Source organism: Setaria viridis, chromosome 2, assembly GCF_005286985.2.
Source record: "Setaria viridis chromosome 2, Setaria_viridis_v4.0, whole genome shotgun sequence".
Taxonomy (NCBI): Eukaryota; Viridiplantae; Streptophyta; class Magnoliopsida; order Poales; family Poaceae; genus Setaria; species Setaria viridis.
This window is the reverse complement of record NC_048264.2, coordinates 32523841-32546331: the sequence shown is the minus strand read 5'-3', so window position 1 is coordinate 32546331 and position 22491 is coordinate 32523841. Positions and strand designations below refer to the sequence as shown.

The window sequence follows — 22491 nt, the reverse complement described above, 5'->3', positions numbered from 1 at the left end:
AAGGCAGCCTAGCCTTCATGCCAAGCATAAAAGGTTTTGAAGGGAAGTGCTGCTCCAGACTTGATACCACTGTGCCTAGCTACCAGATTCCACATGCATCACTTAAAGAGGAATTATTGTGGTACTAGTACGTACTAACGTACATGACCCATGACGTGTTGACAACGCACACCCTAAACACTTCCGTATCCCATCCACAACAATCATAGAGCAAAAATCACAATATTGGAATGGTTCATTTCTTTTTTCTGAAAATAAGAGGAAGCACTTCGTAAAATTATAAAAAGTTCCTAAAAAGATCCTATTAATCCGCTGCAACAATCCATGCCCGGAGTTTGATCCCACGATTCAGAAAATCAGTTATCTAACATGGAGATATACATATACATCATCTAGATTACAAACTATAGTACTATACACACCTTCAATCTATTGACAGTTTCATAGAACACCTCTGTGCTGTGCAATAGGGAGTGTGTGTACATGTTCAGATTCACGAAGTGAAGTGAAAACAATACAGTATGCCCTATGTGTACGTAGCAGCAATAACATGGTTTGCTCATTTCATCCTTACTAGGAAAATGCTCAGCTCCGGCGCGCCGCCACCTCCAGCACCACCGTCGCCGGCGTTGCCACCCTCCTCGGGGTTGATCATGTAGAAGGCCTCCGAGTCCTTGGACCCGACTACGCGCTCGACGCGGGCGCGCACGTACGTGAGCTCGCCGTCGGGCCCCGCGGGAACGCCGCCCTCCTTCTCGGGCGCCGCCGGGAGCACGCCAGCGCCCATGGACACGCCGCGCAGCAGGCGCAGAACGTGGCGCTCGTCATCGGAGGCCTCCTTCCTCCGGATGGCGTACCCGGCCTTGCGGCCGTTGCAGTAGACGGCCCAGACGTACTCCTCCACGAGCCGGCGGCGCGCGCTGCGGGTGTCGCTCTCCAGCGCCAGCTTCACCACCCCGGACGAGATCTCCCGGTGCAGTGCGCTCGTCAGCATGGGCAGCTCGATCAGGAACAGCGGCGGCGCGCGGGTGTCCTCGTGGATGGCCAGGCTCACGCGCCCGCGCCGGTGCCCGAACAGCGTCACCGTCGTGGCGTGGTCGGCCAGGAGCGCCCGGTTGTGCTTGCCGAGCAGCGCCACCATCTTGCACCCGGAGGATAGCATGGGCATGAGCTTGAACATCTTGAAGATCCCGCCGCCGCCGCCACCGCCTCCTCCGCTGTCCGAGATCTTCGTCCGGCGTCCATTGGTGGACGGCCGGAGCAGCGCGCGGAAGGAGGGGCCGTCCATGAAAGACGGCATTTTTGGGAGTGAGTTCGAGTTGGTGCAGTGCAGCGCGGTGTTACTTTTCTCTGAAGCAAAGGGGGCTCTCGTGAGGATATATAGCCATACGAGTCTACGACAGGGAGAGGCGGGAAGGAAGTTGGAAGGTCGTTGTTAGGCTGTTCATTGACTATTGGAGTCTTACCGATGCCCATGTTTTGCTTGCTTGGATTCTTGTACGTTGGATCTGAGTGGAACCCTCAAGTCGGATAACGGCGGATGATGACAATGTTGATCGTGTAAGCCAAAAATTTTAGGTTTCTGATAAATAGTGCAGATTATGTGTATAGTACTATAATAAGAGGGCAATGCAATGTTTTGTGATATTTTTTGGGCATAGGTGTGGGATTTTGTTAGAATTTGATCATATTTTTTGAGCTTCAACCGAATCTTGAGGTTGATAATGCCAAAGTTCGCATTTGTCACACTTCATTTCTTCCCCATCTGCGCAAACATATATATAATAATTAAGGGCTGAAGGTGAATGGTTTCGTAATTAAGGGTTGAAAAAACTGAACTCTGCCCATGCATAGTTGAGGATTTAAACCCCATATATGAATTATTTAGTTAAACTTTCCACTTCCATCAAGGTTCTATCGACAAGGACATTCCGGATCATGGCAGGCCGATAGGATCGATGGTGATATGCACGATGGGCTAGTTGGGGTGGTGCAGAATGGAGGAAGAGCATGGTTGCTTTTCTCGTTCGGCATTCGGCAAGTGTCCTTCCCTTCATCCATTTGCCCTGAAAGTTGCCATCGTGGGCTCTGTTCGCGTTTCACCTCGTCTCAGACGTAGGGGGATTTTTCACAGGTGCGTGTGCACACAAGACTTATTATCCCTGTCATTTATTTGCATCTATCTGGATTCGTGCTGCAAGGGGTAGGTAGAAAAATAATAACGTGTGAGAAAACTCAATTGTTACAAAGAATATCATGAAAGATAGAGATGGCTGAGAAAAGTCGGGTTGGATGTGGTTATGCTTTTCCCCATCTCAAACAGCACTAGCTAGATAGATGCCACTTGAACCTTCATTTCTCTCATCCTCTTGCATATCAGAAACTGCATATGCTTTATGCTTATATATCCCAATCCATGAAGCTGTCAATCAGTTCGCCTTACATATGTCCGTCTAGTAGGAGTAAGCGATATGGCCTGCCTGTACGATCAGGATTAAGGACCACAAAAATTGGAGATCAATCAGAGGTGTGCATGCAATGTACACAGGGATACATTTCCTGCACGTACAATGATTTCCTTGTTTCCTTGCTAGCGATAGATCGTCGAGGCACCTCGTTTCCTTTTCCAAGCCGGCGTGTGATGAGTCTTTTCTTCCGTATAGTGAAGCTGCGGCAGCCGAATTATTTGGGTGCGGCCGTGGGTTTGTGGGTGTGCATGCCGCGTGCACATGGCGTGTTGGGATGATCGATGATATGGACGGATGCATAGCGCCGGCGTGGGTGCAGGCGCACGTTGCTTCGGGCTGTCAGTTAGTTAAGGTAGGTGCAGCTCGTGTCCGATCGTGCATCAGTTGGGCAGAGATCGATCAACCAGCCGGCGAAGTGCGTATTCGTGCACCGATTGCCTTTGTCTGTGCTGTTCAACCTATGTAGTTTAATTGGATCACGTGTGAGCTAATCCGGCCTGGATGATCTAAAATGGAGGTACTGAGGCAGCAAAGCATATATACTGATCAGTTATCTTGGGCACTTGCCATCACCTCATCTTTTTCTTAGATCGATCTTCTTCTTCACGTGTTTTTGCTACTGATGAGTAGTGACCGCACGAACACATAGGAAAATTAAGCTATATCTTTATTACTGTGAAAAAAAATAAGGCGCGGGTAAGTAGTACGAGGTTTGGAAAAGGAGTTGAAGTCTGAATCTGAACCTAATCGAACTACGCACTATCATATACTGTGTCCCAGCAATAATCAAAAGCAACCCCAGATAGATCCAGCGGTGTTCTTGTACTGCCTACCTATAGCTAGGTGACTAGGTCCCCACTGAGATACATAGCGTAGCTTTGGTAAATGCACATGATCGAGCTATCGATCATCTCTTGCTACGAGCTGCGGCAAGCCAGCAACTAGTGGCCACTCTGCAACTGGAACTGAATAACATCAACAGTAGTAGCCTGTAGCCAGCAGCATATCAGTCGGTGCCTGGTAAGTGTGATAAATGTAGCTCATTCTTCAGAAAGACAGAAACCAACCGCATGCAGTTCGACCGTGTTACGGCAAGCCATAGTATACCTACGTTAGGCTACCCCAACAATATAGGCTGGCAATGGCGCACAACAGGTTTCCGATGAAAACGCATCGGAGATGAGCAAAGTGTTGACGCTTGACAGGGAAAGATCCATGTTTGGTGAGGGGGAAGAAAGCGACGGGTCACATCAAAGCAAAACTGGAGCCGAGTCGACGAACGAACGATCGATTATTCACGAGCTGCTGTGCTCACTCGTTGCTAGGATCGCAGCTGGTCCACGTCCATCTACTCCATCATCATCCGTGGCAAAAGCGGGCGCGGCCATGTGACGCTGCGTGTGCCTGCTCCTTCCTCCAAGGGCCTGGGTCCCTGTGCGTGCATATGCTCGTGTCCTTCCGGCCGGCGCATCTGCATCTGCATCCCTCGCCAGCTCGCCGCCGCCCGGCCCCCACGCGTGAATCGATCGAACTGCCTCCCGGTCTTCTTTTAGGTAGTGATTGGAATACGGAGGCAGCTAGTCAAGCTTGTCTAATGCAATGCAATCCGTGTTTGGTTGTTTGGTCAGTCTAAACCAGCTAGCATAAAATTGTGTTTACAAGTCATAGGTGAAATTACCGTCCTATTTCCCCCTCTCTTCTCCACCACCTCCAGCCAACCCTCCTCCTCACCGCTAGCCACACCCTCCACTCCCCTGCATGCTCCTCTCTCTCCTAATGCCTCCACCTACTACTGCTCTACTCCCCTCGCCGCAGGTACCTGCGAAGTAGTGCCACCACTCCCTCCTCTCCCCATGCTGTAAGGTGAAAGATGATGAGCTTAATCGAGCTTGTTGACTTCCAAATCAGGCTCACCACCATCCGATTTCAGCTAGTGAACTTCCAAATTGAGGTCACCACAGTCTAATTTGAGCTCCTCCGTGGCAAGAATAGCAGACAGCAACGAGCGAAGGAGTACTACAGGATTGCGACGAGCTCACAGAGTCACGACAGCGGGTCTTCTTGTGCGGCGGGCGATGGCGCGAGAACATCCGGATCCACGACAAGCAGCCGTCATGGCACCTGCACGCGAACACCGTCGAAGAAGCCGGGCTAGCGCGCCGTCACCAGCGCCATCGATACGGAAGGGGCAAAGTCCGCGGTGCTTAGATCCGGCAGTGAATCAAGGTCCGACCGGCCGCACGGGATGGGGGAGGTCGGCCGCTGCGGGCTTGGCGTGGAGGTGGCGATGCGGGGCGGTGGAGGAGGTGCCCAACGCAGGAGGTGAGTGGATGTGCAGGTTCGAGCTAGATGAAGTCCGGCTTCACGGATGTGACTTCCTCTCTCGTTTCCAGCTAGCTAGACTAAGAGGACCATGGTGCATAAGTTGGACCTGGCTAGGGGGCTTATGCACCCAACCAATCAGACCTAAAGGAGTGGAGTTTGGTTGGGGCTTATCTTCCTATCCAGCCCCATTATTCCGGACTGGGACACGTACGGGTTCGGCGAGATGCTGTGTTAGCTTGCCCCAGCTAGCCTCGCAACACTACGGTTCTGCAGGCTATCTAGCCCGGCCCCCGGCGCGATCGCTAGCTATCTCTTGCCGGCCGGACCGGACACCGCATGCGAGTCGGGCTTGTAGTGTCGTACGTCCTCGGTCCTCCCCCGCTAGGGGAAAAAAAGCTCGTTGGAATTTTGCATGTCGTACGTGGCATGCCCCATTCCCATCCCGTCGTCGACTAGTTAAAAGCAAGCTTGGGGACCGGCCGATGCCTTCCGTTGCATTGCGTGCATCCATGCCAAACACTTATTGGAATAGCAGTGGGCACATCGGCAACTGGGGGCCTGGGCCCTAGGCCAGCACTGGACTGAGTCGGTGCTTCCTGGAGCCTTGGAGCCTTCCTATTCTTTAGCAGAAATTAATACGAAAATACTCCTACTAGCCCACAACGGCTTGCGCGCGCCGGTACTAGCTATCGCCATTCAGACGGGCTTTGTGATTCGGTTTGGTCAACGCCCGCCGTTTCCAGTGTTGTTTCCTGTGCTCATTCCTGCCTTCGCTGTATTCCCAGCTGAGCTCCCTTTCATTCCAAAGAGCGTCTCCTGCCTTTCTTCACCACCGCTCTCGTGTCGCCCGCCCCCGCCCCCGTGCCCTCGCTGGAGCCGCTCAGCCCGGCCGTCCTCAACGCGCCCTCGCTGGAGCAGCTCGCCCCAACCGTCCTCAACGCGACCTCGCCATAGCAGCTCCTCTCTACGGACTGGCAAGTCCGGCTTCTGCCCATCTTCTTCTTCTCTGTTCAGTTCACCAAAGATGCGTAGATCTGGTATGCTGTCGATTTTTGTGTGTTTTTTCGTTGATTTTTTGTTTGTTCATGCTTCTATCTTCTTCTTTGGAGACTCATGGATCCGGCGCGCGTATTCTTGAATCGATGGTATATTGCTAGCATGTGGTTCTCCATTTAGGTCGATTTGTTTCGTTCTTCCTCGTTCTTTGTCCGGTCCACATCGACTCCGTCTAGATGGTGTCAGCCCAAAATGATCTTTTCCATTAACCACAGCAACAAAGGTAGCTTGGGTATATATTTATAGCCAATCTTGGGTAGGTGGCTTACAAGCTAAACAAAGCATCTAAATAGCATCTAAAGTAGTAATTGGGATAAGGTGGCACGAACCACCCATGGATACAAGTGCTCACAGGCACTAAGTGCACATAGGCACTACTAATACATTATTCTACCACCATTAGGACTTAACTCTTATATTCTCAAGTTTGGTTCGGAGTTCTTGGAACTTGATTCTTCTTGAGTGTTGATGTAGTTGCCTTGATGCTCCCGTCCTCCAAGCAGCCGCTTCATGAAAGATAGGGTTCTTCGTCGGGGCTTGAGCGGACTTACTATCCGCATCCATCTGCATCGCAGCGCACCAAACCGCGTGTCCCTCAGCTTCAGCGAAAGAGCGAGACTCGGCGTCATCGCACGTTAGGTGAAGCACAACCTCGCGGTTGTGAGGCACCCATCCCGACACCGGCTGGTCGCTGAGAATATCCGCCATGGTGTGGTACCACAGTGGCTCGCCATCGTGGTACGCATCGATGCGGTCCTCGTCGTGAGGGAGCGGAGTGGTGAACTCCACCGAGCGGGGCTCATCGTTAGCTGGTGTCGATGAAGCTGTGCTCGGAGGAGTGTCTGTTGACGCTGGAGTGTGTGGCGTGGCCGGCTGTGGTGGTGGCGGTGGAGATCGCCGCACCCGGAGGAGTACTCGCCGAAGTCAGTGGAGGACTCATCGGCGTCGGTGTAGAGCTCGCCATAGTTGGTGGAGACCCGCGGACTGGGGTACACACGCTCGGTGAAGAAGAGCTGCCCACTCCCCTAGCTCCCATAAGTGGACGTAGTCATTGTACGTCAAAGTCAAGCCGCCGTCCACCATCTTGCCCCGCACCATCTCCTTGGTGCCGAGCTGTGCCACTTCCGCGTAGAGGACGTAGAGGTTGTTATTCCCCCTATCCACCTTGGCGAGGAGGCAGCGGTGTCGATCCCAAATGCAGAGCACTCCGCTGTCGATCTCCACGCGTGACCCGTTCTCATCCGGATGCCCGAGGCTGATGATCGAGTTCCTCAGCGCGGGAATGTAGTAGACACCGGTGAGGAGCCAGTGCTAGCCAGTCCTGGCGACGAGGATGACGGAGTCGACGCCCTTGATCTCCATGGCCGAAGAGTCGCCGAACTTGATGGAGCCACGCACGTCGACGTTCAAGTCGGAGACGTACTCTCGGTACCCGGTCATGTGGTGTGTGGCACCACTGTCCAGGAACCAGCCATCGATCTTGTCATCGCTAGTACCGTCAGCGAGGGAGACGTGTGCGTGCGACTTGTCGAGGTGGAGGAGAGCTGTCGCGGCCGGTGCCGCGGGAAAAAGCTCGATGGTACCGTGAGCAAGGAACAGAGCTGACTCCTCCTCCTCCATAGCCTGCGCAATGTGGGCCTAGTCGTGCCTCGGCTGATAGCACTCCCTAGCCCAATGGCTAGTCCTGACACAATTGTGGTAGGTGTCATCTCGTGCGGCCTCGCGCTTGCCAGTTGCGGCACCCTCAGCGCCTCCTCACGCCTTGCGTGGCTTGCCGCGCTTGCGACCGCTTGTCGAGGAAGAAGACTCCCCCTTCTTTCGCTCCTTTTGACGAGTGAGCCACCTCTCCTCAGTGAGGTGGAGCTGACCACCGATGGTGACCTCCCTGCTAGAAGAAGGCTCATCACGGTCGTTGACTGCCTTGAGCCGCCCTATCAGCTCCTCGATAGACAACGCTGAGAGGTCGAGCAGCGTCTCGATGGAGATGGCGAGCTGCGAGTACTTCTTCGGAATGACGCGCAGAAACTTCACAACAGCTTTCTCCTCGTTGATCTCATCATCATCGTACTGCTCCAGCCGCTGCATCAGGCTGGAGAGGCGGAGGGTGAAGTCGTCGATGTCCTTGTCCGGCTTGAAAGCCAGAAGATCCCACTCCTGCCGAAGCTTCTGCAAAGTGAACTTGCGGGTGCGGTCGCTGCCAACTTGGGATGCGTCCCAAGCGGCATTGGTGGTCCTCTTCCCTGTGAGGTTCGCCTCCATCTCCATCGGGACCATGGCGAGCAACGCCTTGAGCGCTCGCCGGTCCTCGTGGCTGTCGATGTCGCCGTATGGGATCGCGTCCCACATCTGCTGCACTTGGAGCTTCACCTTCATCACCGAACTCCATTCGATGTAGTTGGTCTTCATCGACATTGGCCACTGCATGCTGCCGATGGACTCCCGGATGATGGTCTTAACGATCCTCGGGGATGTGGAGTCGAGGTCGAAGTCGTAGTCAGAGTCGTGCTTGGCGTCCTCGCCTCGATGCGGGTCTTGGACCCACCGATCCACATCTGCGTTGCCGCATCCTATGGTTTGGGATGGCTACCCTGCGCGCGTGCCTCAGCTCCTCCTCGTCGCGTCGCGCCATCTCATACGTCACCTCCGCCTCCTCGCGTAGCCGGTCTGCCTCTAGACGCTGCTAGGTAGCAACCGCTGTTGCCGCCTGTGCCTCCTTGTTGGCGAGGCAGGCTGCCTCGGCTGCGCGCGCTGCCTGAGCCGCAGCCGCCTGTTGCCACTTGGCGTCGCGCACCGCCGCCGGTCCTCTCACCATGCGGCTCCCACCCACCGCTCCTCCTCCTCCTCGCACGCCGCAGCCGCACGTCGTGCTTGGCCTCGCTCCGCTGCTGCCTCCTCCTCAGCCGCCATGCACTGCTCCTCCTCCTCAGCCGTGGCCCTGCGATGTCGCGCACTCGAAGTAATCGAGCTGCTGGAGGAGGAGACCCGCGATGAGGTCTTGGAGCTGGCCGGGAGCGCCGGCACCTCGCCGGCCGGCGGTGGCGCGCCAACCACCAGAGCCACGACATCTACGGGGCCCGCGCTGCTCACTCCCACTGGCCGTCTAGAGCCCCTGGAGCCTGCCATGGGAGTTGTTTGTGCGCAGCTGCTCTGCTGCCGCCGCCGCTGCCTGCACGCGTGGTGCCGCCACCCGTCGCCCGAGCGCCGATTCACCGCCGCTGCACCCGATTCGCTGCCTCCCGCGTCAGATCTACGCGGAGGGAGGGAAGAGGGGCAGGCCGCTGGCCGGATCTGGCCGAGGAGGGTCGCGCCACTGCTGGGGTGGGCCCGTGCCACACTGACTAGGGTTTCGGCCGGGTGAGGGGCTGGAGCATGGGTCAAAGGAGAGAGAGGGGTAGGTGGGAAAGATTTAGGCTCTAAATACCAATTGTTGGCTCAAAATGATATTTTCCATTAACCACAGCCACAAAGGCAGCTTGGGGTACATATGTACAAGGTGGCTTACAAGTTGAGCAAAGCATCTAAAAAGCATCTAAACATCTAAAGAGCATCTAAAGCAGTAATTGGTGATAAGGTGCACGTAGGCACGAACCACCCAGGATACAAGTGCACACAAGCACTACTAATACATTATTCTATCACCATCAGGACTTAACTCTAACAGATGGCTCACCAGAGTCGTTTGTTCTTCTATTGCACAGGTCGATTTTCATTCTTTTGCAAGTAGAGCTGCAGAACAATCGTCCATTAATTCTGTTCGATGCATTTTAAGATTGAAGTTTCAGGAATTCAGTTATTTTTTTCATTTCGGTACATGTTTTGATCACATAAGCTTGACCTTAACCCTGTTTCAGAAAATCATTTTAAGATTTCCAGTTTCAGACAACCATGTAAGTTGCTAACTCTTTTCATCCTCTCTAATTGTTAGATAGGTAAGCTATGGATATGGGAGGATACATTTAATAAGTACGTTGAAGTCATGAACCGTCAGTTACACTGATGGAGAAGTAAAGTAACTGCAAATACAAATAGCTTCTCTGGAGGCTGAACCGCTGAAGTATTCTAGGGTCTCTCGGATGGACAGATGCATTCATCAAGAAGATGTTGCCGCAAACCACAGGCATACTAGATTCTATAAGTTTTTGTTACTTTTCCTATGCTCAATTTGGGTTGTGGAAGTGCTTGTTTCGGGCTGACGACTTGATGTTAATCTCAGCCTGTAATTAATTTGATAGCAATTACTCTTCAGTTTTGACAACCAATTTAATGCACTAATATAATTCTTGATACAATCTTCAATCCATACTACTCCCATGTTTTCGATGATTTGGTGACCAAACAGGGCTAGAAAGGACTATCACAAATTATTGCTACATCAGCAGCTAAGGTGTTCCTTGAGCTAGGAGCTAGGAGGTGTTTAACTGAGGTGTTCCTTGAGCTAGGAGCTAGGAGGTGTTTAACTGAGGTGTTCCTTGAATTATTCCACCATTTATATTGTATGATCTAGCTAGGGACTTTTCAGCTTCTATGCTAGTTGTCAAATGTCTAGGCACTTTCTGTTGTACCAATGGTTTGGATTAGTTTCGAACACTATTGATGCAGTACTCCAGTTATGGAATCTGCCTTGCCAGCCTGTGACCGATCATGGGAGTTCCAGTTGCATTTCGTTACTATACGTAGCTAGCAAAATGTCCCTTAGCAGCAGTAGCACTACCTTAAATGTCCTGGTAGTACTACTTGAAAAGTTGAAATGTTCAAAACGAATAAACGATGGCACCACATGACGAATCTATGGATGGTAGTGAAGACAAAATTGACTAACAAAAGTTCCGTGACATCATTTTGTGTCCAGAGTTTCGGTTGGGACATTTTGTTTACCACACTTCATAAAAGGTACTGAAATTTCCGGTTGGGTCATTTCACTTCTAGTATTGTATGGGCAGGTGTAAGAGGAAATAAGAAAACTAGTATGCATTGGGAATGTAACAGCTAACAGGTTTCTTGGCATGGGCAGCAGTGCACAGCTCAGTGCTGTGGGGGTTTAAAATTGCATCATACTCAATCGAGTACAACGTTTCGTACTCCATTGAATCGTTTCAGTTAGTTGTGCCATGTGTCAGGTGCCCAGGCTGCAGGCCTGCAGCTCTAGCCCATGCCTGTTTGGCTTCACGAAAAGAGGTGTGGCCGCGTGGGGAGTCTGCAGCTCAATCTGAATGTTGCAAACAATGGTCAGATAAGCTAGTTCCTACGTAGATGTTATTCATCCAAGTGAAATTTTGGATAATTTAGCTAGTTGCAATGGTCACATCCAGGGAACTGAGTTGGATATATTCCACTAACTGAAGGGACGTAATGAATTTGTCACCCTGGACATGAGGCGAGTCCTATTGAGCAGTTCTCACCTCAAGGAACACCTCCTAGCTACAGCTTGCCATACTATGTCCTATCCATGCTACCATGAGGAGAGATGAGTTCAATATTCTCCTCTTCCTTTGTCTTGGTCCATAGTAAGGATATAGTTTCACTACTATGAAATGAAATGAAATGTACTGCTCCCTTCATCCCAAATTGTAAGTCGTTTTAACTTTTCTAGGTTTATAGATATTATTATGCACTAGACATACACTACATACACTATATCTGGATGCACAATAATAGCTATGAACTAAAAAGTTAAAACGACCTACAATTTGGAACGGAGGGAGTCCTTCGCTGCACCACCAGGAAACAGGCCAACAACTTATTGCAGAAGTAGGGTGTAACCAGGATATGTGGTAACTTCTTTTAACATTTAAACCACTACCTTCCAAAATGCTTTGTCAAAAAGTTCGGTACCTTTCAGTTGATACATTCCAAAAAGTATGGTACATTTGCACATTTTATTGAACATCAACACAAATACTACAATGTGCTAGAAAAAAAAATGTAGTAATTCTTCAATCAAAAAATGTAAAAATACAGCCACCAAACTAGTGAATGAGTGAGCACGCGCATGGTGCGAGCGGGGGAGGCGGCGGAGGCCAGGACGGGAGCTCGTATCGTGGGCAATCAGGAGAGAACGATTCCCAGCACGGAAGACGGAACGCTATCGGGAACCGTTCGCTAGTAAATCTCATCAACATTTCTGCTACCTTCAGTAAAGCCTTCTTATAAGGATAGTTTCTCTTCAACCAAACACAAATGAAGAGATGGGGAAAACAGATGGAAATAACAAAGCATAAATTGTATCCAACATGATGCATCCTTTTTTTTCTACAGTTAGCATGATGCATCCTCGATATTCACAAATTAGTCTGCACAGAAAAGGAGAACAGAAGAATAACATCAGTTTCTTATGTTGTGCTGAGGAACTATCAATGATAATTTACTGCCACGCACAATTAGAGGTGCAAGTCATGTGCATACTTGAAATGCATATTTTTCTCTACATCATAATAGTAAGACGCACTGGCAACCGAGATAAACAAATCAAGTCCTAGCTAACTTCAGTTCAAAAGACTAATATATCGATACTACTTATTTTGAGCACCAAGATATAATTGCACACTAATGTTTTTGAACATCAATAGACTAAAACTACTACTACTATGAAATCTGTAAGAGCATGTGCAGCATCAAAACAAGTAACAGAGTAAGATATTGTTTATTTGTAGTTGCTCCAAACATTTGCACAAATGACTGCAGATTAGGGAAAAGTTTTTTTTTTTGTTATGTCCAACTAATGCAGGTGTATTATAAGTAAAACAAAAGGCATCACAAATATTCGTTAGATGCATTATAAAGCAAGTAGAACTGTCAATTTTTAGTTCATTGCTTCTCGTTTCTTGCCAAACTTATAGGACTTGAGAATGATATTGAAAAACATGCACCTAGCAACATGGAGTTATATCATATATTCGTTGCCAGTTGAAGTTGCATTATATAAAAAATAGCAGTAGTCGTTGCAGTATTCGTTACTTGCCAGTTGCATTATATAAAAAGTAGCATTATAGAAAGAGAACCATGTCGTATTTCTTAGTAGTACTTCATAGTAAGGATATAGTCTCACTACTTATCCAAGTAGCAGTAGTGCAGTACTAGTGCTTCGGTAGTAGTAGTGCAGTACTAAGATAAGCATAAGTAGCTAGCACTGTAGTACTTAGCCCAAGCACTGTAGCACTAAGATAAGCGTAAGTAGTTAGCATTGATAATTATTCACAGGAAACAAATGTACAAATACATGACAAGTATTTAGATATAAATGGCATGGCATGGTTGATGCGCCAATTACAAACTTATATAATACATTTGCGGTCTAATCATATTTGGCATGTACCACACAACAACTCAAATAGCTTTTAAGAGAATAACAGGAAAAATACATACAAGTGTTTTTGCAAGCAAAAATATGAACATGAGATAGATTAGACTATCAAGAGCTAATGTAAAAAACGGCTTAAGCTATACAAACACGGCTTAAGAACAACGCAGAAGGTCAGGTCATTTGTTTAGGCAAAATTTAAGTTTCATGTCTTACAATTTAGCTTGACAAAAACTTAATGCACCTTTCTCTTCAAGTGATATGGCAAATAAGATGAGTGGACATGTACTTGCATACAAAAAGAGGGATGCTGAAACAGTTGAGGTGTTTGATAGACCTTCTGATTAACAATCGTGAAACTGTGACATCCAACAAAAATAAGGAGTATTTTTCACAACTGGATCGATGATGCAGAACAACAATCACTACGGGACACAGGAAAATTGCCGAGTGTCGGGGGCACTCGGCGAAGGACAAAAAACACTCGGCGAAACGTTTGCCGAGTGTAACACTCGGCAAACGGCACACGGCAAAAATACACTCGGCAAAGTTAACTTTGCCGAGTGTTTTATGTCGGGCACTCGGCGAACCTTTCGCCGAGTGCCCAAAAAACACTCGGCAAACATATTTTTTGAAAAAATAAAAAAACCAAAACGCCGGCCGCCACCACCACCAGCCTCCACCACCGGCACCACTGCCGACTACCACCACGGGCCTCCACCACCGCCACCCGCCACCACGCTGCCTCGCCACGGCCGCCACCCACCACGCAGCCTCACCACGGCCGCCGCCCACCACGCCGCCACATCCGCCGAGGAGAAGGGGAGGGGCGGGCCGCGCGTCGCTGGGGAGAAGGGGAGGGGGCGCCCGACCACCCACCGCCACCCGCCGAGGAGAAGGGGAGGGGGCCACCCGCCGCCACGCCACCTATCGTCGAGTTGATCCGGCCGTGAGGGGAGGGGATCCGGCCGGGAGGGGAGGAGCCGCCGTCGGATCTGGCCTGGAGGGGAGGTGCCACCGCCGCATCCGACCTGGAGGGGAGAGGCGCCGGAGATAAGGGGAGGGGGCGGCCGCCGGGGGAGGGAGGGCCGCCTCCCATCCTCACCCAGATCTGGCCCCCGCCGCTCGGATCTAGCTCGTCCGCCGGGGGAGGGAGGGCCGCCTCCCATCCTCGCCCGGATCTGGCCCCCGCCGGGGGAGAAGGGGAGAAGGGAGGCGGCGTCCGGCGGGAGGGAAGGGGCGGCGTGAGGGGAGGGGGGGCGGCATGAGGGGAGGCACGGGGGGGGGGGGGGCGTAGGGGTGTCTTGAGGGGGGCGGTGTGAGGGGAGGCGGGCCTGGTACGGGAAAAAATCACCGAGTGTCCTATGTGGACACTCGGTAAAGGGTTTCTTTGCCGCGTGTCTAACCTAGAACACTCGGCAAAAAAAAATTTAAAAAAAAATAAAAAAATCCAACAGTTTCAAAAAAATACCAAATTTTCACATGAAACAATATATGTTCTCTACTGACTATACAAAAAGTTTTGTAGTCAAACCAAACTCGACCGTCACTTTGACTCTAAATCTTATCGAATCCTTCTCAAAGTTACTATTCTTCTTCTGAGATGCTTCGGTTTGTAATCATCGTACATGATGAAATGTGCAAAACCTTCTCAATTTTTTTCCACAGCCTCCACGTATTATATCATCACATCATGACAAATCTCATGATTTTCAGACTTTGCTTATTTTTTTCTACAATTTAAAAATACTACTGCCACACGTTCATAGTTGTGTTTCCTGAACAAGATGTTCGAAATTTCTTTTCATTTCATGGGTCACGTCTCAAATTGGGCCAAATACTATGAATATCATTTTTCTACTCATTTTGTTCCATAATTTGAATCACTTGCAGTTCAAATTTGACTTATAACAAAAATTTCCTTGAAATGCAATTAATTAAATAAATATAGCAAATAAATCCAAAAATATACCAAATTTTAACATGGAGGACCACATGTTGTATGTGGGGAGTAGAAAAAATTTCAAGGTGAAAAGAGGAAAATAAAATATTTTTTTGCCAAGTGTCAAAAAAACACTCGGCAAACCCCCTCTTTGCCGAGTGTTTTTTTTGACACTCGGCAAAGAGGGGGGTTTGCCGAGTGTTTTTTTTTTTGACCAATTTGCCGAGTGTTTTGTCTTTACCGAGTGTTTTTATCTTGGCACTCGGCAAAGAGCTTGTTTGCCGAGTGTTCAAAAAAAACACTCGGTAAAGAAAAAACACTCGGCAATTTTTAGCTTTCCGTAGTGAATGGAACGACTATTTTCACAACTGTGTCATCCAAAAAAGAAAGATAACTGCTAAAAAGAAATGGGATGTCCCATAGACTTAAACACACAAACGGGATGGTTGTTCAGCTAGTAGCCTAGTACTAAACGAGCTTGTTCAGCTAGTCTATCTGAAACAATGAATAGATATTCAAGATACAAAGTGGTAGCTCGAAATATCATAGGCAACATTCGACTTGTACTTTATATAGTTGAACAAATACGTTTCAAGAGATGCATATCGGTGGAACTGAGAAATAATACCTTCTTTAAATCCAAACGCAGGCACTGGATTGGCACTAGGTGTCCTATCTCCTGCCGCAGCAAACGGTGGGAAGGACGCACGGAGATTTGTGGATGAACTAGCCGCCCAGGGATCAATTTTTTTTAGCGGTGTTTGGATGCGAGGTCCTAAACTTTAGGAGGGTCACATCGGATGTTCGGACGCTAATTAGGAGGACTAAACATGAGCTAATTATAAAACTAACTGCAGAACCCCTATACTAATTCGCGAGATGAATTTATTAAGCCTAATTAATCCATCATTAGCAAATGGTTACTGTAGCACCATATTGTCAAATCATGGATTAATTAGGTTTAATAGATTCATCTCGCGAATTAGACTCCATCTATGTAATTAGTTTTGTAATTAGATTATATTTAATACTCCTAATTAGTATCCAAACATCCGATATGACAGGTACTAAAGTTTAGGGGTGTATATCCAAACACCCCCTTAAGAACGACGCACAAGATAGTGCGTGTTTCATTGATATAGCAGAAAAATATAAGGCTACAGAGGTCATATGCAAGAAAAGGAAAAGAAAGAAATTAAAAAGACTCGCTCGGTTGGATTGAGACATCAACGCGGGTAACCACTCGACTCAAAAAACCGCTACACCCGACCGGTTGGATTGGGACGTCAACGCGGCCTCCCCACTCCACACACCATGGCAGCACCCACCAACATTCACGCTCACGTATTTGCCAAAACCTTAAGGTGGCCCTATGATGATAGGAAACCGATAGAAGCAGACTGCACCGCACCGAGAAGGCCACCGCCATGCAGGACCCTTCGCTATAGTACCGCTGCAGCACCACACTCCACTTGATGGAGTGATACCACCGAATCCGGACCTCTCGCAGGCTGCCTCGCAGTCGCCACCATGATAACACAAGCGCGGGGGTCTCGCCACATCCGCTGTTGGACTCCACCTCCCGCCCAGGGATCCATTGGAGCTAGGATTGATAGCTCAGACCTAGAGTTAACGGAGAAATGGAGATAGATGGATGAAGAACCGGTGGGAGATCTATAGCTGTCATCTCCGTTGGAGGTAGGACGGAGAGCTCGCACCTCGCGTCAATGGGGAGAGATGCTGGAGGTAGAGCAGCGGTCGATCTACGTGTCAGCTCCTCCATTGGGGAGCTGAAGGAGAGCTCCCAGAACTCGTCAATGGAGAGAGACGGGGGAGGAAGAGTGTCGTACAGTCACAGGAAATAGAGTGGCGGCGACTGGGGGCACTCGTGAATGGGTTTAGGGTTGGAATTTTCATTCCCGCTCACGCTCACATTTCCCCTGCAAGTTTTTGATTCCCACAGTATTGTGGTCCCACGAATCTTTCAGGCCCTGTTTAGTTCCTTTAGGGACTAAACTAAACTTTAGTCCCCCCTTATTTACTGGACTAAAGTTTAGTCCCCCTTGTTTGGTTCTAGTGACTAACAGTCATTAAGGATATTGAACGAAGATAAAACTAAAACTAATCAATGCCTCCTGCTGCCCTTTCTTCTGCCCCCGACACCCAGCGCTGCCGCCATGCCTTGCCGCTGGCCTTCGGGGCAAGGCGCGGTAGTAGGGTGGGCGGGCGGGCGGGAGCGGAGCGGTGGCGGGTGGGTGGGTGGCCGGGGGTGGCACCGGGTAGGCGGGCGGGAGCGGGAGCGGCAGTGGGCAAGCGGGAGCGGCCGGCGGGTCGGGAGCAACGGCGGGCTGGAGCGGTGAGCGGGTGGCCGGGGGCGGCGGGGGTCGACGGCGGGGCGGGTGCCGGGGAGGACGGGGGCCGGCGGCGGGGTGGGTGCAAAGGTGGATTGGATCGGGAGTAAGGTTGAAAATGGACAGGTAAATTCCCATCCCGACCCATCCCGTTTTCCACATTTTACCCATTCGTTTTCGTTTTTCCGGAAAAATCCGGGTCCGGGATGGATCACGAGTCGACGAGTTGCAGAAGCAGGACGAAAACGGGTGAGGCTCCATCCCGCTCGGATTCTTGAGATCCCGTATTTGATCGGGATGGACCTAGATTTAACCCGAATTTAACCCGGATATTCGGTCCATGAACTAAAAACAGCCCAACAGCTCAACAACTAACCCTAACCTTATCCTTCAGAGTCACCGCTCACCGCCCCACCCCCACTCGCGCCGCCACCCCTTCTCCTCAGTCCGACTCCCGCAATCCCGCTGAGGCACCACGCTACCACCCCTTCTCCTCCACCGCCACGCCACCGAAGGTACCCCCCGCGCCGCTCCTGACCCTCGCCACCCGGCCCCGATCGCCCGCGCGCTCTGCGTCACCCTCCGCCCTCGCCCACTACGCCTGCCCGGCGGCCGTCTTGCGCCCACATCGGCACCGACACGCCGTCTCCCCGCCTCCCCGGTCTCCGCTAGCCTCAGCTGCTGGCCCGAGCGTAGCGCCCACCCTCGGGACCACCGACTAAGCTGCGAGCTGGCTTGTAGTGCCTAGGATGAGGACGAGGAGGCGGCATCATCCAGTGCCCGTGGTGGTGGGGCGCGGTCGGACTGGCCTGGGGCCTCGGCTGCGGCGGAGGCGAGGACCGGGGAAGGGTCAAGGGCGCACGAGACCGGGCCGGGTGCGAGGCGGCGGCCAGCGGGGGACGACGGGCTGAGCAGGCAGCGACGAGTAAGCAAGTCACAAGACGATGCCTTTCGCTGTTCACCCGCGGGGATGGCTTAGTTGATTTTCGCGTGGGGCGGTGGCGTTTTGACAGGAGGCAGGACCAGGACGCAGGCGGCGTGGCCTGGGGTGCAGCGGTCAGGTCGTCGGGAAGGCCATCCGCGACACAGCAGGTCTTCTAACTTGTTGCCTGAATGCCTGAATGGAGTGGTGGGCATCCGCGAGACCGCGACACAGCTGGTCTTTGGACTTGTTGCCTGAATGCCTGGTGTTGTGGCCTGTTGCTGTTGGCTGTTGCCTGTTGCACTGCATAGGCACAACAGCACGCCAGCACACGCGCAGCAACAGGCAACAGTATGGCAACAACAGTCTGTGTGTCCCGATTAAAATTTCCTGTTCCCGTCCGTTTCCGTCAAGTTTCCAGCTGTATTGATTCGTTTCCGTACACCCGTATAACCTGCTCCCATTTCCGCTCCCGGCTGTCCCGCTCCCGACGATGAAGTGTGGGAGCGGACACGGGAGAAAGGTTTTCCCGATCGTTTCCGTCCGTTTTAATCACTAATCGGGAGGGGTGGGGGGAGGGACGGGGCATTAATGTCTAAAGTCTCCTTTAGTCCCTTTTAGCAACCTCTTAGGGACTAAAGGGTTAAACTTTAGGGACTAAAGTTTAGCAACTTTTACTCACCCTGTTTAGCAGTTTAAGGATTAAAAAGTACTAAACTTTAGTCCGCAAGCGTCCAAACCAAACACCCCCTTTGAAGAGGTGCCGTTCACACGATAGAACGGGCGCGCGCATTCGGTTGTGGAGAAACCGCGTTGGAAATTAATACCTTTCGAAACAAGATAGAATCATTGTTAATTGTAGCTCACAGGCGATCGATGAGCCAAAAATGAAGTGATGTTGTGTGTTCGCTGAAGTGCTCGATCGGCCGTGAAACACGTCCAGATGATTTGATTCTTCGTCGCGCAGTTCTGGAGACAGGGACACGCGCCCTTCCTGTTGATTTGTTTGCATCATCGGGGTCGATCCTTCCTGTTGGGCCGAACTTCTCTTCCTCCAAAGCAAACGTACAGAAATCATATTAGGCCCAGTGCCGCCGCGAGGCGGCAAACAACAGAAATCATATTAGGCCCGGTCCAATCGCCTGCTCCCATCTCTAGTACTACTAGGCCGCCGGCTCCACTCTGCGCAAGCACGACGACTGCGACTCCACGAGCGAGGAAAATAAAGAGAAGCACGCGCGACAAGGATGTGGTGCGCCGGCACGGGCGGTGAATCGGACAATCGGTCATGGGTGGTAAGGCGAGGGAGACTCGTAACCGGAGGCACGCGGCGGACGAGGCGGACCTTGCCGGCACCGATGCGGGCATGCGGCGCACGGTATGTCGGCATGATCTGCCGCTGGCAAAGAATGCCACTCAAATCGTTTCAAAAACAAATCATGCTTATGAAAAACGGGACTTGCTAGCGTCCGGACGTCCGGCAGGAGCAACTTCCATTGGACGCATGTATCACCATCCGTTTTAAATCTGACGGCTACAGTAGTACCATAATAAATACCACTAATTATCCGACATTCCATTGCAACATCGAAACAAAATAGCTGCAACATCGAAAATCTATGGTTGCAACATGAAAAAGATGCAAAAAAATAGCTCAATGTAAACATAATATTCGTAAGGAAAAATTCCCACTGCAACATTGAACACATGTTTCATGCAACATTTCCAAAAAATCATCATATGTTGAGTTGGGGTTGAGCTCGTACGGGAAGAAATATTGCAACATGAAAAATTGACAGATGAAACAATAAAAGACAACTATTGCAACATTGAAACATCTTAGAAAATCAATCATGCAACATCAGACGATACGTTCATCCGCAACACCCGTGTGCATCTACAGCACTTGCAACATCCAAGAATCCATACTGCAACATCGTAAGATACCTATTGCAACATGGCCGCCTCCTGATCCTTCCCCGCTCGGATCTCGCCGGGGTCGGGGAGAGGGCCACCGGATCCGGGGGCGTTGGGCGCTCCGGTTGGTTGAGGATGCCGGAGTGGGGGGAGGGGCGCCGCCAGGGTGGGGGACGAGGTTCCCGGAGTGGAAGAGCGCGCCGCCACCGAGGTGGACGAGGAAGACGCCGTGGTGGGGAGCGCGCCGCCGTTGGGGTGGGGGACGAGGCCACCGGGGTGCGGAACGAGCCTGCCGGGGTTGGGGAGAGTGCCGTCGCTGGGATGGATGAGGAATACGTCGGGATGGAAGGTTGAAGAAGAAAAGGGATGGGGAAGAAAAAAACGGCCCGCCGGGATGGATGAGGAATACGTCGGGATAGAAAGTTGAAGAAGAAAAGAGATGGGGAAGAAAAAACAGTAGAAACAGATAAGGAACGGAACGGTGGGGAGCGTCCGACCGTCCAGACGTCCTGACCATAGCGTTTCCGTCTGGAAAAACACTACACCTGAAGCACAGGCAGGTAGAAGTAGAACGCTGCGGCGCACAGCAAGCACAGGCTCAAATCTATGGACGGTCTACTGAAATTACCATCTATTGCATTGTTGATTGATCACCTAGGTAGCTACGCTGCTAGAGCTAACAATGGGCAGTACAAAGCGACACGATCCCGATTAATTGCCAGGCTCCTTTTTTCCCCCTTTCGTTCGAAGACAGGAGGAGGGATCTAATCTGCCGCTGGACCGATAGATCCACAGTTGTTCTTCCACGATTCCATCCTTACAGGAACACACATAACCCTCCATGTCCCCGCTTTCCTCTTTCCAAAAAGCAAAAGGTCATTGCTGCACGGGACAGCGCGCCTCTAGCCTCAACTCGCGGGGGGGGGGGGGGGGGGGGGGGGGGGGGGGGGGGGGGGGGGGGGGGGGGGGGGGGGGGACTACGGACGGGACGACAGGCAGCCAGCGGCCCAGCGCCGCCCTAGTAGGTCGATCGCTACACAGTCGCAGATCGATGCACGCGCGCCCACGAAGATCCGATCGATGGCCCGAGCTCCCGGACAGATTTTTCCCTGCGACTTCCTTGTCCGGGGCGAACTGGCCGAGCGCGCGGTAGGAGGAGGAGCGGGCGCGCAGTTGGTTGGTTGGTTGCACGGGACAGCGCGCAATCATGCTGCCAATGCCAGTGCCGGTCGTCTCCCCCACGTGGCGCCACGGCCGCACTGCAACACGCCCACCGTGCAAGACGACACCCGCAACCAGTCTGGACAAGCCCCAAGGCGCGAGCGAGAGCGCATCCATCCAATTTGACCGCGGGTCCGCGCCCCGAGCCCCCCGAACGCGACGACGTCATCGCCGCAGCGACCGCGCGCGGGATTCAGTGCCTGGCAGGTCTCGGTGTCAGCGATGAGCGGGCGCTAGCCTGTGCCTGCGCCCTGCGCGTGCGTGCTCGACAGCTACGGCGCACCGGTGCATTGGCGTCTGGTTCGTGGGATCGCGGGGGGAGGGACGCGCACGCGCATGGAGCGGAAGGGGATTCCTGGAGGCACGGCGATCGACGAGCGAGCCTGCAGGGCGCGAGTGGCGGCAGTGATAGTAGTACGGGTGGTGGTGACCGCATTGCGGCAGTGGTGTTGGGTGGTGACTCGGAGGCGAGGCCTCTGCTGCACGTACACGTTGACGCAGGCCATTCCATCTGTCTGGGGAAGAACAGCACCGGCCGGCCACGCTGTCAGCCTTTATACGGCACAACAGAAGCCCCGTCAGTTCCGGCCATCGGGGTCCTACTATTATTGGTTGGGTCCCTGTCCCCACGGATCTGGGCTATACGTACGACGGCGACGCAGCTTCTCTGTCGTCCCCAACGACGGTGACATTATGAGTAAGCACTGCGATGCGAAGCAAAATGGTCACTCCACTGCTGCTTTTGCAATTTGCATCGTCCCCAACGACTCGTATCGCCGTGAGTAGGGAAGGGTAGATTTTACCGTTTGGGTAGGGTCCTCACTCCCCAGTCATCACCAGGGCTGAAACATGCCGGGATGGAAGGTAAAAGGCAAAAGCTGCACGTCCAGGTTAATCATCAGTGACAGGCGACAGCGTGCAGTGGCGTCTTTTTTCGCTTTCCGGCAACGGCCCCTCCGTTAGCTGCGGAGCACAGTAAAATACTTCTCGCG

The 22491-nt window shown here is 51.7% G+C and overlaps 1 protein-coding gene and 1 long non-coding RNA gene across 2 annotated transcripts; one reads left to right on the top strand and one right to left on the bottom strand.

Moving 5' to 3' along the window:
• Positions 1 to 347: 347 nt before the first annotated feature.
• Positions 348 to 1369, bottom strand: LOC117842837 (protein MIZU-KUSSEI 1). The gene has a single exon (XM_034723361.2). The coding sequence runs from the start codon at positions 1298 to 1300 to the stop codon at positions 560 to 562; it is 741 nt and encodes a 246-aa protein (XP_034579252.1). The 5' UTR covers positions 1301 to 1369; the 3' UTR covers positions 348 to 559.
• A 3185-nt stretch (positions 1370 to 4554) lies between these two features.
• LOC117842882 (uncharacterized) lies at positions 4555 to 10145 on the top strand. The gene is made up of 2 exons (XR_004637578.2): positions 4555 to 5830; positions 9775 to 10145. It is a non-coding gene; the product is annotated as an uncharacterized lncRNA (long non-coding RNA).
• The last annotated feature ends 12346 nt before the right edge of the window (positions 10146 to 22491 follow it).

Excerpts from the sequence above, each read along its gene's own strand:
- LOC117842837 (XM_034723361.2), bottom strand. The coding sequence starts at position 1,300 with ATGCCGTCTTTCATGGACGGCCCCTCCTTCCGCGCGCTGCTCCGGCCG.